The sequence below is a fragment of the Crocuta crocuta genome, unplaced genomic scaffold (genome assembly GCF_008692635.1).
Source record: "Crocuta crocuta isolate KB4526 unplaced genomic scaffold, BGI_CrCroc_1.0 scaffold44, whole genome shotgun sequence".
NCBI classification, from domain to species: Eukaryota; Metazoa; Chordata; class Mammalia; order Carnivora; family Hyaenidae; genus Crocuta; species Crocuta crocuta.
Window position 1 is genome coordinate 4679049 of NW_027530179.1, and position 14076 is coordinate 4693124.

The window sequence follows — 14076 nt, forward strand, 5'->3', positions numbered from 1 at the left end:
CCTGTGGCTGGGTGGACCTCTTGGGGATGGGCCAGAGTGGCCATAGGAAATTTTTAACAAAAAGTGGATTACTGGGGTGCCTGGGTGGCTCTGTCAGTTAAGCACGGACTTCGACTCAGGTCATGATCTCACGATTTGTGAGTTGGAGCCGCACATTGGGCTCTGTGCTGACAGCTCAGAGCCTGGAGCCTGCTGCGAGTTGTCTCTCACTCTCTCTGCCCTTCTCCTGCTCACAGTCTGTTTCTTTCTCTCAAAAATAAACATTAAAAAAAGAAAAGTGAATTACAGCTGGGTCTGGGGATGTGGAAGATTTGACTGGGCACTCCGGAGGGGGAAGGGACAGACGGGCTGGTGGCCTGGCTCACTGAGATTCTCAGAAGGGCCTTCCAAGCCTCCTCCCAGGCCGGTAACCTTGGACAAGCCCCATAGCAGCCTTGAGCTTCCACAAGAAGAGAGAAACAACACTGCTTTGCAGGAGCTATTAATGATCACGGAATTAATCCTCATTGACATTGACGTTTATGGGGTGTTTCCCATGAGTTGGGTGCAGGGCCAGCTGGGCATCTGACATCTATTGCCTTATGTAATCTTTGCAGTGAACCCATGCCTGACCCTGGAGTGAGCTCTCTGGGGTGTAGATGCTTTAAAACAGCACAGTCACTCTTACATGATTCCAGGCACATAATAACTGCTCAATACGTGGTAACAGCAATGACAACAAATAATAATGGTATTGCTTGCTGGACTACTGTGGCTCCATTTTTCTTCCCTCTCGCTCTCCAGAGCCACCTGCTGAGCCCCTTTCTAGAAGCAGCCTTGTGGGGATCTCCCTCCTCCAGGAAGTCTTCAAGAAGACGCCGGGGAATCTGTGGTTTTGCACAGCCTTTCTCCCTGAATCTCTATCCCATCCGTGTGGCTCCCAGGGGATTCAGTGTGTGGGTCTGTGTCCTCGTCCCTCAGACTGAGTGGTCCTGCAATTTCTTCCGGGCAGGGGTGAAGACGGAGCAGAGAGCTGACAGACGCCGGAGCAGGGGGGCAAAGTGAACGCAGCGGACTCCCCTGCAGGCTCCCAGGCCCCTTCTCTCCTCTCCCATGGGGAACTCAGGTCCCACTCAGGAAATCTTTTGCCCGGGATCCAAGCAGATCCTCCGGGTACACAAGGGTGCTTGGTCCCCAGCCCATGTGTCTGGGGCGGCAGCACAAATCAGACACCTGCCTCAGAGTTTTTCTTTTTGTTTTTATTTTAAAGGAAAAAAAAAAACAACAGTGCAAAAACCCAGTTTCCAGTGTCAGCCATGCCCACCCCCCACCCCTAGGTCACCTCCCTGGCTGGGGGCCTGACTCTTCCTCCCACTCAGCAGCCCCTCCCCTCTCATGCAACCCACAGGGGCCTGGAGGCTCCACTTCCCTGGAGTGCCAGATCCCAGGGGGCCTTGGGGGGAGAAAAGAACTGGGGGGGCGGCCCCTGATCCGCCCGCCCCCCCCAGGTCTCCAGCCATGGCACCAGGTACCCCTCTTGGCTCTCAATAACCCTTTCCTGACCATACTACTAGCCTGGGGGGCACTGATCTGGGGGAACCCTGTCCGCACCCCTCTTTGCCCCGGGTCCGGCTCGGGGCTCTCCTCACTGAGGTTGGGGGGTTCCCTCCCTCCCTCCATGGTGGGGGAGAGTGGTGAAATCCCCAGGTTTAAATACCTTAATGAAAGCAGGGGATGGGGAGGAAGGGGCTTTAGATCTAATAAATTATTAGCGTTTTTAGTGTCCGTGGGGGGAGTGGGGGGGGCGAGGGGGCAGGGCGTGGCCTCCAGGGCCCCTCCCACCCCTTACTGGTGAATCTCATTCTCTATGAGGCTGTCCTCATAAGACGGGAAGTCTGTGTCCGTGAGGCCATCAGGTGGCATCAGCAGCTCCTCATCTTGGGACGAGGACAATGGGGGCTCATCCCCTGAGCTTCCAGGACCCCCATCCCCTTCCCCTTCCACCTCGGAGTCCTGCAGCACCTGAGCGATGTATTTCTGAAAGGGGAGAGGCGTAGAGGGTGAGGGTGGACAGCTGCTCCTCATGGCAGGGACTGATTGGGGGATCTCAGGGTCTCCAGGGGGCGGGACAGCGATCTTGCCCCTAGGGAGAGGTGGTGGCCCCCCCAGTGAAGCCAGATCTCTCCCTGCCCCTGGGGTCTGGAATGGGCTTCACTTTCTGGAGGACTAGTGGAACCCCCAACTTTGCATTGAGCCTCAATCAGAGGCTCCTGCCCACCTCTGGCCATGAATCGGGACACTCACCGCAGATTTGGGGACAGCGGCAGCAGTGGGGGGCCGTCCATTGCTTCTGGAGTCCACAGTATCCGTCTCTGTGTGCTCAATCTTGAGGGGCCCAGAACGAGTCAGGGAGTGGGGAGACGCCCTTGCCCTCAGCCACAATCATGACCCTGCACCCACTTGGCACCCTTGTTTCCCCTGCCCTCAGCTCCCACCCATCCCCCTGCTCCCCTGCACCCCCTTCAGCTTTTGCCCTCAACCGCCCCCTGCCCCCTCGCCCCACACCTTGTAGTTGTGGGCACTGAGGTATTTGAAGTGTCCGAAGCAGACGTGGCAGAGACAGATGACGATGGTGATGACCAGGACCACGAATGTGAACATGGACGTGGGGGCTAGGAACCCTGGTGGGGGGGGCAAAGGATGGGGCTGCTACCTCTCCTCTGGGCACCCCCCGTCCACTTTTGCTACCTTCTGAACGCAATCCCACATTCCCACGTGCTGCGGCTTCTCCCAGGTTCCTTGCCTGTGGCCCTTGGGCATCACAGACCCTCCCATGGCTTGCTCGGCCTTGACTCTGGATGGCGGTCCCCCTCCCCCAGCTCCCTAAGATGTGTGTGTGGGGGGGTGGCCCTCACCCGTGCGCATGGTGGAGAAGAAGAGCAGCCAGAAGAGGCAGAGGATGGGTGCGGCCACCACCTGGTTCACGGCCCCTGAGTGGATCTTCTTGTCCAGCTTGGCCGGCAGATAGGCGTAGTAGAGATTGTACCTGTCTACCAGGTGCTTCAGCAGCATGTACATGAGCCCTGGGGGAAGCCACACGGGCCCTGACCTCGGAACCCAAGCCACCGGTCTTCTGTGTGTCCGTCGCGGGGCGTCCCTGCGCTACCGAGATCGCCGAAGGGCTGGCCTCCCTCCTCCTGCCCTATAGCCTCAAGCCCGCCACTGGGTCCCAGACGGCCCACTTCCTCAGCTCTCCCGCTTTGCTCTGTGGCCCCTCACTAAAAATCCATTCATTTGGGCCAACAAGCTTCTTCTCGAAACCCTTATCGGTTTGTTTCCTACCCTGTCCCTAAACACACCGGTATAAATGAGGTGTTAAGTTCTGTTTTCCTGGAGGCTGAGGGACTGAGGACAAGAAGGTTAGTTTGGAGCCTTCAAGAACTAGGGAGGGTGGTTAGGGGTTAGGATGTTATGGGGGGTGGGAGTAGAGGTCACTAGGTCACTAGTAGGGCAACAGTTGAAGAGAAACTTTGGTAAATTTTAGAAGGAAGAGGGACTTGTGCAAGGTGCCCAGCTCAGTTACAGTGGCTCTCTGTGAGTGGCGAGGGTCCCACACGACTCTGGAATCCAAAGGTCTTTCCTGAGCTTATGGGACTATGTCCATGTGTACCCGCGGGCGCTGTGTAGGAGTGTGAGTGTGTGTGTGTGCACACCTCTGTGGGTCTGCGATGTGTGTCCGAGTAGGTCAGCTGAGTGAAGGCAGGTGTGGATGAGTATGGCCATGTTGGGTGGCTTTGCCCAGGGGCCCAGCACGCCATCTGGGGCCAGCCTGGGCTGAGATGGCTTTCCCCCTCCTCCCCCCAGGCCCGGCCCCAGACTGAGGCAGGGACCGGGCGGGAGGCCCGAGGGGCCGGCCTCCCAGCCGGGGCCCTGTCCACTCGGGGCGGCCTGCCTTACTAGAGTGGAGCGGGTGAGTTCCTGGGTCCCCCCGAGCAGGGCCCAGGTCCCGGCGCGGCGGTGCCTACCGAAGGGCACGATGATGGGGCAGGTGATACTGTAGGTCATGACCACCGTGAAGACGCACATCATCCAGGCGTAGGCTGCGCCAAACTGGAACTCGTAGGCCTGATGCTGGGGGGGAGATGGGCAGGAGGGTGGCTCAGGGAAGGGAGGGACAGACTAGAGGGGTGCAGGGCAGGTGGGAGGGGGCAGGGGGCCAGGAACAAAGCCATGGGGAAAAGGAACCCAATATCCAGGGTGGGGCAGGGCAAAGCAGATGGAGAGAGGGGCTGTGGCTGAGACAGAGGTCAGGGCGGGTACAGTGATGGGGCATGGTGGGGGGGGACACCTTTGAGAAATAAGGGGCTGGCAGGTGGGTAGGCCTGGGAATGGGATGTCCAGAGATCTCATGTGGGGGTAGGGCACAGGGACCCTAGGTCTAGTGACCCAGACTTCCCCCAACTCCCATCGGAACGCTAGACTGTCAGAGCTGGCGGGTGCCTTCGGGGTTCTCTATGTCGATCCATCGCTGCACATATGGGTAAACGGAGGCTCCAGATAGGAAAGGGATACCCCAAGGCCACGGCATTGGGTCCTTCAAGTTCCAGGACCCCCGTGTCCCCACTCCCTAGCCTAACTGCCACTGTTTCTGGTTTGGCCCACCAGGGGGCGCTGCGCGGGCAACCGCGGCCCTGGGCGGCCGTACCCGCTTCACGTTGCGCCTCTCGGCGGCCGAGCGCGCCAGGCAGAGCCGGATCATGTACATGAGCAGGCCTGGGATGCGCAGCAGGTCCATGGCGTTGCCGATAAAGGCTGAGGCAATGACGTAGTTCACGAAGAAGGCGCCGTTGTCGGGCAGGAACACACACCTGCAGGCACCAAGTGCTCCAGCACTGCACCCTCGGGAGACCCGGTGGCGGCCTGCCCACTGCCAGCAGGTGGGCACACCACACCTTCACCCCCGACGTGCCCTCCTTCATGTGGACACCCCCCCGCTCAGCTCTCAAGCCCCAGTCCCCCCGGAGTGTGAACCCCAGGGGCTGGAGAATCAACAGACCCCTCCAACACCCTCGGTGTGAGTGGATACAACCCGAAGTGTGAGCTCAGTGGTGTCCCTAGGACTTGTGTGCTATATAGAGAGCTCTACAGCCCCGAGGCCACTGCCGTTTAGGGTGTGACCGTCTGAGATCTCCACGGACAACCCTCACGAGATCCCCAAAGACACCCAAGGGCATGAGCCCTAGGAATACCCAGAAAGTACCCCTTAGACCTTATTCAGCCATGGTTGTTAGCCCCGGAGCGTGAGCCCCAGACATCTCCAGAACACAAGCTCCCGGAGACCCTTCCCCAAAGATCTTCAGTGGCGGAGCCCAAGAACTTTTGTCAATGCCTGTGACAGCCCAAGTGTGAGCCCAAGCAGATCACAGATGGCCTAGAGCAAGACCCCTGGGGCTGGTGTCCACGTACATAGCTGTGGCGTGGGGCCCCTCCCCCAACCACCAAAGAGCCTCATAGGGCTTTCCAGAAAAGGTACTCCATACAGAACTCCATAGTCACACCTCTGGATGATGAAACGTCAGGGGTGCTCCCAGAACCCCTGCCACATAAACGTCCCAAAGTATGAGCCCCAGAGTTCCCCATAAATACTCCAGGGTGGGGAGCCCAAGAGCCTTCCATAGATATTCAAAAGTGTAGGCTCCAGAGCCCCTCAGGGGTCCACCCAAGTCACTCCCAAAGTATGACTCCTACTACGGACACGTCTCCAAACTTCCTGAGTGAAACTCGCCTCCCACAGTTAGTTCTAGAACACGAGCTCTAGAGATGGTCAGAGAGCCCCCCAGCGTGGGTCCTAAAGCCCCAAACACACCTTGAAGGGGACCTCTAGCTGGGTTCCCGGAGAATGAGCCCCAGGGACATCTCCCATGTTTACACCTGACGCACTGTGTGCGAGCTTCAGGGTGACCCTGCCACACCCTGTACGCCCCCTCCTCTTCCTGGCAGCAGGGGCTGGGAAGCTCTGCTGCACCCTCCCGTGGCGGAAGGCCGTGAGTCTCAGGCATACCCACCCCCACCCTCCGGCCTCTTTCCCTGGGGGCCCGGGTCACTCACTCAAACCGAATAGCTGCCTCGGCCAAGAATTTCTTGTCAAAGAGCCAGCGGAAGAAGAGGTCCAGGCTGGAGAGGAGTGGAGAGGTGTGGTGGGGGGCTGGAATGGCCCAGAACACCAGGGGAGGAGGAGTCTAGCCCATGAGCCTCTGGGGATGCCCCGCAGACGTGGGTCCCCCCTGCTCTGTGAGGGAAGTGGGAGTCTGAAGCCCTCCCCTTCCCCATNTCCTCTGCGACCTACCTGCTCAGTCCCAGCGAGGGCAGGAGCAGCACCATAAAGATGAGGAAGGTGTAGCACTTGTGCATGGTGGTCCTGTTCTCCCCAGAGCTGGGGCAGGGGGCGCAGGGGCAGAGGTCAGCCGCAGCAGACCCACGCCCACACCCCTAGCCTGGATGGTATCACAGGAGGCTCGGCTGGGATGGGGGCCTCCCAAGGTGAGGGGCATCCCTCCCCAGCGGCTCTGGGACCGCCCAGGGTGGGGAGGCGGAAGGGGAAAGGGCTGCCCAGCGGGGCCGGGCACGCACCCGGAGGGCCAGAGTGCAACGTGTGTGAGGTGTCTCACCGTGTCCAGTGAGCTTCGAAGAAGGCCGAATAGTAGACGATGGTGGGGAGCAGGGCCGAGAAGCACCACAGCAGCAGGGTGGGGAAGAACTGGGTGATGATGGGGTTCTGCAGCGGGGCACAGGGGGGCGTTTCAGGCAGGGGCAGCCTGGCGGGCCCCGGTCCAGCTTGCTTAGCTTACCGGCCCCTCCCCTACCGAGCCCGCAGCTCTCTGGGCCCCATGACAGAAGTCCAGAACCTGTTGGGGCCAGGGTCTCAGGAATACATCAGTAGTTAGCATTTGTTGAGTACCTACTAAGTGCTCAGCATTGATCACGTGCTTTATGTACATTGACCCTCACAACAATATTACCCCATTTTACAGATGAGCAAACTAAGGCAAGAAGAGATTCAGTAGGTTACCCAGCTAGTAAGGAGTGAAAGGGGGTGGAATTTGGACTCAGCAAGACTGGGTCTTACATATTTTGCTATTATCACTCAGTAATTTTCAAACTGTCTTCCTTTGGACTTCGAGACTCCAAGGAGCTATGCTGTGTGTGTGGCAGGAGAGGTGAGGGGAAAGCTAGTGGAAGTGACCATCACTCTGTCTGAGCAGCCTTGCTTTTCCACACTGGGTTTCACGTAAGAGTCTTTTTGATAAAGGCACCAGAATCTGAGTTTGGAGGCCAATGACGTAGTCTGGACCTCCGTTCTGTCGGAGAGCCGGGGGATGCAAAGGGACTTGCCCAAGGTCATATGGTCAGTTAAAGCTGGCCCTGGGCGCTCTCTCTTCCCTGGTGTCTCTCTAGATGTGTGCACACCCAAGGGCGGTCTCTGCTAGCGGGAAGGTGGCAGGGAGCCCAAGGGATGTTCCCAGAGGGCTTTACAGCCCACGGTCGAGTGGGCGTTCTTGGTGGGGGCGGGGCTAGGAAAGCAGAACAGGGGCCAGGCTGGGCAGGAGGGCTCTCTGGCTTCCCCCCCACCAGAAGAGGGGTCTGAGGCCTGGCATCTGCGTCTCCCGGCGCAGCATGGAGGGGTGGGGCGGGCACGGGCCTCACATTGAGGTACTCCACGGGCTTGGTGACGTTGAACTTGTCCATAGTGGTGATGATGATGGCCGGGGTGGTGAGGAAGAAGAGGAGAATGAAGAGGACAACATTGATGACCAGACAGCGCAGCCACCAGATGAAGCCTCGGATGGAGAGGTGCTCCCTGGGATGGCGGGGGAGAGGGTCATCCGGGGGACTCGTGCTGACGGTTCCCGGTGACAACCCCCACTACCTCCTGGGGCCAGCAGGCCCCATGAAGCCTGCCCCTGCCACCTCCGTGCTCACCAGTAGATGTTCTGGGGGTCGGGGGCGTATGACACGGTCCAGTTGGAGATGTGCAGGGACTCGCTGCAGGACGAGGAGCGCGGCTCCCCGCGGCAGGTGCAGCCCTGGCACTTGCACACGTTGAAGTCCTTCAGGATGCTGGGGGACGGGCACCAGTTACCGGGGCGCCAGCCACTGCGGACCCCGCTGCCGACAGCTGGCCGCAAGTGTGGGGACCCAGAACTCCCAGCCGGGCAGTGGGTGGGGGGGACAGGGCCTGGGCTGGGCGGACAGGGCAGGGGCTCACATGGCGGTGATGGTCTCATTGTGGAAGGTGACAAAGGCCATGCCAAGAGGCTTCTCGTTCACCTTCTCCTTCTCCCGCTTGTAGTCTTCCTTCAGCTTCTGCTCCAGCTTCGTGTAGTACTCGATGGCCTCCACCTGCCAGGGAGGGGGGCGGTGGGTGAGGCAAGGGCTCTGGTCAGAGAGCCAGGCTGGGCTGGTCCCCACCATGCCCAGCGGCACTGACCTAGGGCTTACTACAGGCCAGGCACTGCTCTAGTCTTTCTATTGTTCACTCGTAATCCTCACAAGCCTGAGGTAGGTACAATTAGCTGCATCCTACAGATGAAGAAACTGAGGCACAGAGCAGTCAAGAAACTCGCCTGCAGCCACAGAGCTAGTAAATACAGCACAACACTGTCCTCTTGGCTGGACTCTTCTGATTTAGGCCCTGAAAACTTGGTCACTGGAGGGACGGGCACAAACCCAACAGTGGAACTGGAGCTTCAAGGACTGTAGGAACAGGCGGGAACCGCCTGTAGGAACCGCTGAGGGAGGGCCGCTCCCTACCTCTAGCCCCCGGGCAGCATGGCCTTGCCTCCTCAGGGGGCTGGTTTACCTTCAGTGTTTCTTATTTATTTTTGAGAAGACAGAGAGTAAGGGGTAGAGAGAGAGGGGGGCAGTGGATCTGAAGCGGGCTCTCTGTTGATAGCAGAGAGCCCAATGCGGGACTTGAACTCACGAACTGTGAGACCATGACCTGAGCCGAAGTCAGACGCTTAACTGACAGAGCCACACAGGCGTCCCCTACCTTTGGCTGTTTATGTTTAAGGCCTCTGTGTGTGCGTGCGTGTGTGCGTGTGTGTGTGTGTGTTCCCGGGGTCGTGGCACATGCACCTGGAATGTGTCCACCTCTACTGTGATCTGTCTTCCCGAGATCTGCCCAGCCCCTTCCCATATCCACCCGGGGCTCTGGGGGCCTGAGGCCACCTCCTACCTGCTCACAGCCTCGCACCACGCAGCAGCAGAGGTGGCCGCAGGGCTTGGGGTTGATCATGGTGGGGACATTCTCCTTACTCTGGAGGTTTGTGAAGTAGAGCTTCCCCCGCTCGGCCTTCTTCCTGTGGGATTCAAGTGCCCAGTCATTCCACCCCCCCACCCCCCCACTGGGGCCAGGGATGGCTGGGAGGGGGGTAGGGAGCCCAGCTGAGGGGCCATCTAAGTCTACTCCCTGAGGACAGGGGTGACCTTACTCTTGGATCTGCTCAGAATGCATGGTTCAGATATGCCCCCATTCCAGGGTCTTCCTGCCCATCCCTCGAGGGCCAGAAGGTCTTCCTATAGTCTGACCTAAGGTTTTCACACTGCGGCTGAAGAAGGGTGTGCCCTCGGGTGGGGTGGGGATGGTGGGCCCTTTCCTCTTGCAACAAACTCTAACCTCCAGGCCTTGCTCTTTCCAGAGCTGAACTGACAGGCGATCCAGGGATTGAATTAAAATCAAATGCCCTGGGAAACACCTGGAAGGGGAGTGCGTGGCAGCCAAGATGCCCTCCACGATAGGCAGGGGCCCCCGGTGTCCTTGCCCCCCATTACCTCTCTGCATCGAGGAACATAAGGCGAGCCACGTTGTAACACGGGCGGGCTTCAAGAACCGTGCAGTTGGGATAGGCCTCCCTGGAACACAGGCCACCGTCACCTCCTGCGGTGACCCCGCCCGTCCGCCCCCGACTTGCATCCACGAGCCCATCACCGCCCCCGACTTGCATCCACGAGCCCATCACCTTGAGGATGTACACCCCCAATTCAAGCTCCCTCTTTCGGGTCTACAAAAATGGGAGCTCTGTGAGAATGAAACTTGGAAATTCCTCCCCATGTTTATATGAGCAGCAGGAGGGAGCCCGAAGGCACGGGGGACCTTGAGCACACTTGAGCATATCCTCATGGTGACGGTGATGGGGGAGGGGGATATGTGAGTGTGCGTCTGCATGGCGCTAGGGGAGGCCACAGCCCACCGCAGTCTGATTCTTGTTCAGAGCTCTGAACTTTCAGTGGAGAGAAACTGCTCCTACTCTCGGGCTGCTCTTACCCCGGTTCCCAGAATAGCTGGTTACAGTCCAACGCTCAGCCTCACCTAGGGACCGACCCCGACCAACCCACGGCCTGGACTGCAGACCTGAGACTGGCCTCTTAACCCTGCCCCGAGTTTACCCCTCGCCTTGCCCTGAAACCGAGCAGAGAGAGACTGTGCGCGGCTCTCGGCTCTCGGCTCTCGGTGCTGCTACCTGGCAGGACCCGGGGGAGCCTGCTGACTGAAGGCGCGGCTCCTCCTTTCTTATCGCATGCTGCTCCCAAATCTAGACTGAGCTCCATCTTTTTTAAAAGATTGTTGAAATGAAGAACCACCAAATGGTAAAGACGCACAAAGTCTGGTTCACAGATGCATGAGAATTTGGAAGCTTCAGCCCGGGATGGGGGTCCCTGAAATAACACTCCAGACTTTGCCCCTGACATGGCGGTGCTCTAGCTATTTTAGGGCTCCTCTTTGGAAGGGCCGTGAGCCCCGTTGCAGGCTGAGCCCTCATTCTCACCCGACTAATCTCTAACTCCTTAATCCCCGCCATGCAGGCTCTCTGATATCGCACACGGGATGTTCCCTAATTCTGCTGGGTCGGGCCTCTAATTCAGACAGAGCCTAGACCTGGATCATGCGCCCTACTCATCACCGTACGCTCGGGCCTGGGGCAGTAGCTTAGGCATAGTAGGTGCTCACTAAACATGCGCTGAATGAATGGATCAATGGGATGGCTGTTCCCTGATGCTCACCTCCTTGACCCCCCCCGCCCCAAACTCCAATTAGGACCACAGTCTCCTCCGCCCCTGCTTTAGAGGCTGACTGCTGGATTTTAATTAGTCTGCTTCCCACACAAAATCATAGACTGACCCCTGAAATAGACAGCCTGAACCATGAGCTCCCTACAGACACCCATCAGGCCCGGTTCTCCTTTGTCCCTCTGGTAGAAAGCACATAGCAAGGTGTGCGGAATGGATGTCTAGTTAGCGGGGTTCGCTTCCTCACTGCGTGCAGGGCCCTGTCAGGGTGTTCCCCCTCCCACTGGAAATAGCACCCCTTCCTGACCCCTTCACTCTGTTCCTCTTCCTGCTTTGGTTTTCCCCTTGGCACCAACCCCTACTTGACACAATGTCTGTTACTGGTTCATTTGTTTATTATCTGTCTCGTCCACCAGAATGTGAGGAGACAAGGGCAGGGGCTTTTTTTTTTTTACCCTGTTTCTGGCCGTAACCCTAGTTCCCCCTCCAGTGCGGGCGCCCAGCAGGTGCTCAAGAAGGATTTGTCATTAAAGGACTAGTCAGTACAAGCTGACAACTGATTCCGACAGGACAGTGATATTAAGGTGTCACCTAATTCTGAGCACACACTGTCCTTAATCCTGACTTGGACTGCCCCCTAATGCCGATCACAGCTGGGACTCCAGACAGGATCCTGAGTCGCTCTCCTACTGACCGAGCATGATCTAATTTTGACCACTGTTCTTGAACTCCTGGGAGGGCAGGGCCTGGTTCTAATTTATTTATGCTTGGGGTACAGAAAGCGATAATAAGTGCGTGTTGAATGATGACTGTCCGTCCGCCACTCATTTGCCTGCGACGAAGTGGTCTGCCACCTGACCCTGGCCAGACACCGACTCCCAATCCCGTTCTGATCCAGAACAACAACCGGCTTCTGATCCAGTCCAACTGGCAGGGGATCTAGACCTCACGAAGTCCTGATCCTGAGCAGAGACTGAGCCCTGATCCAAACTACCAGTGTCCTCATCAGGACCACTGGCCAACTCCTAATTCTGGCCACAGACTGATCTCTGATCAGACCCTGGACTGGCTCCCTGACGCTGACCTCCACCCTGTGAACCCCCCGAGAGCCCAATGATCTTTCATTCATTTCTATGGTCCCAAGGCTTAATATCATTAGAGAAAGTCTGCTGAGCGCACAGATGAATGTCTGATGGGATCCTTAATCCTGGACGCAGACTGCTCCGGCCACCTGGCACTCTCGGAGGTGTGTGTTCCCCTCCCCCTCCAAGACAGAACTCCAGAACAGAAAAAAAGCCTCTGAGAACACGCAGCTCAGGCCCCTCCGGGCTCTCTGAGGATCCACTGAAAGCCAAGAGCTCCTCCCTGCCAGTCTGCACACAAACCCCAGAGTGTCACACACAGTTTTGAAGCCACACACCTCAAAGGGGCATGGGCCCTGGGTCATCAACCCATGACCCAGTTCAAGCTGAGAGGAGAGGTGGAGTGGGGGGTGAGAGGGAGGAGGGAGGGGCTGTGACATCCACTTCCTTCTCTCACTTTCCAAGTATTTCCTATATTTCCCCTGCTGTTAGGGGGGCCTGTCACCCAGCCCCAGTGCTAGAATATCCTAGAGTCACCTAATTCTTCAGTGGTCTAGCCCCCACCCCACTGCAGCCCCAGACCTCAGCCGGATGGTGCGAGGAGTCTGAGGGGCTGAAAGATGAAGAAGGGCCCACAGGACCTGGGGTTGGAGGGAGGAGTGGCCACTCACTCAAAATGCTTCTTGATCTTTTCTGACTCTGCATATTTGGAGATTCCATTGATGAAGAGAGTCCGCTTCACCTGGGGTGAGAAGGGAGCAGGTGTGCCTTCCTGAGGAGGCTCGAGAATGCCAGGAGGGCGTGGGGAACAGTGAGCGGAGAGAAGCAGCTGGGGGGGTGGGAGGAGGCCTTAGGGGTAAACCAGGTCCCAGGGACAGCAGGGGAGTGTATCTCATTGAAATCAGGCAGCGAGCTTAATGAAGGTGCCATTGGGTGCCTTGCTCCCTAGGGGTCGTCGAGGGGGAGGCAGGGGTACTACTCTCTGACCCTCAGGCCATGAGGCAGGCCCGTGGCTGCTCTGGGGTGGGCATTCAGTGCTGGGCCGGCAGGTGGATGCGGACAGGCAGGGAACATCGCTGTGACGGCACAGCACCGCGGTGCCCTGAGGCCAGGCACAGTGTGATTTCCACGCCTCCTGTCCCCTTCCTTAGGAAGGCTCTGCTGTTGCCTCATTTGGATGAAGCAACGGGGCTTGGGGAGGTAACTTAACTTGCAGCACAGGGGGCTCTTGAGCTGCTGAGCCAGGACTGAAACCCAGGTGGACTCACCGGGGTGGGTGCCCATCCCAACACCCCATAGAGAGGCCCAGAGGGGAGGGAAGAGGCTGGGGGCGGGGCAGGCCTGCTCCGGCTCCACTCACCAGGTCATCTTCCTTGTAGCGCATCTTGGAGGTGTGTCTACGCATGCTGTAGACGGTGAGCAGCAGGTACAGGAAGGCGAAGGAGGTGTGCAGCCATAACAGGTTGTTCCTGGGCGGGGCAGAGGAGGGCACAGAGCACTGGGGCCAGGAGCACACGCAGACAGTCCTGAGCCTCCCAGCGTGAGCTCAGCCCTGGTTCAAGGCTCTTCTACAGCCAGTGGCCTTCTGTCACTAGCCCCTTTCACAGGGCAGGCCCCCCCCACTTCACGTCGTCCTGGCCCCAAGATTATTGCACTGCAGCTGAAACGTCCCCAAGAGGTCATCTCTCGCTGCCCTGCCCACTGGTCACACTGTCTCCCAGCCACTCCCCGCCATCTTTCCCTGGCCTGAGGGAAAAGCAACTTCTTTCTCTGGCCATCCCCAGGGATCCCCAGCAGACATCCACCTACTGTCTCCAACCCAAGTCCCCAGGGCCCCATAGCCACCTCTCCCCCTTCACACCCCTCCTCATCACGGCTGGGCTCTGACCTCCCCGGCTAGCTTCCCGATCTTACCCTGATTTCAGGTTGGCAATGGTGGTTCTCC

At 58.4% G+C, this 14076-nt stretch overlaps 1 protein-coding gene across 1 annotated transcript in view; it reads right to left on the reverse strand.

Moving 5' to 3' along the window:
- Positions 1–1217: 1217 nt before the first annotated feature.
- TMEM63B (transmembrane protein 63B) overlaps positions 1218–14076 on the reverse strand; it is a 17373-nt gene continuing 4514 nt past the window's right edge. The window contains exons 7-23 of the mRNA XM_077764881.1: positions 14046–14072; positions 13492–13600; positions 12803–12873; positions 9814–9894; positions 9218–9341; positions 8246–8379; positions 7960–8097; positions 7684–7837; positions 6648–6754; positions 6326–6412; positions 6088–6153; positions 4685–4847; positions 4005–4110; positions 2895–3062; positions 2545–2660; positions 2284–2364; positions 1218–2016 (exon numbers count right to left, since the gene is read on the reverse strand). Coding sequence (XP_077621007.1) covers positions 1825–2016; positions 2284–2364; positions 2545–2660; positions 2895–3062; positions 4005–4110; positions 4685–4847; positions 6088–6153; positions 6326–6412; positions 6648–6754; positions 7684–7837; positions 7960–8097; positions 8246–8379; positions 9218–9341; positions 9814–9894; positions 12803–12873; positions 13492–13600; positions 14046–14072 — 1924 coding nt within the window. The 3' untranslated portion in view covers positions 1218–1824. The remainder of the gene's footprint in view (positions 2017–2283; positions 2365–2544; positions 2661–2894; positions 3063–4004; positions 4111–4684; positions 4848–6087; positions 6154–6325; positions 6413–6647; positions 6755–7683; positions 7838–7959; positions 8098–8245; positions 8380–9217; positions 9342–9813; positions 9895–12802; positions 12874–13491; positions 13601–14045; positions 14073–14076) is intronic.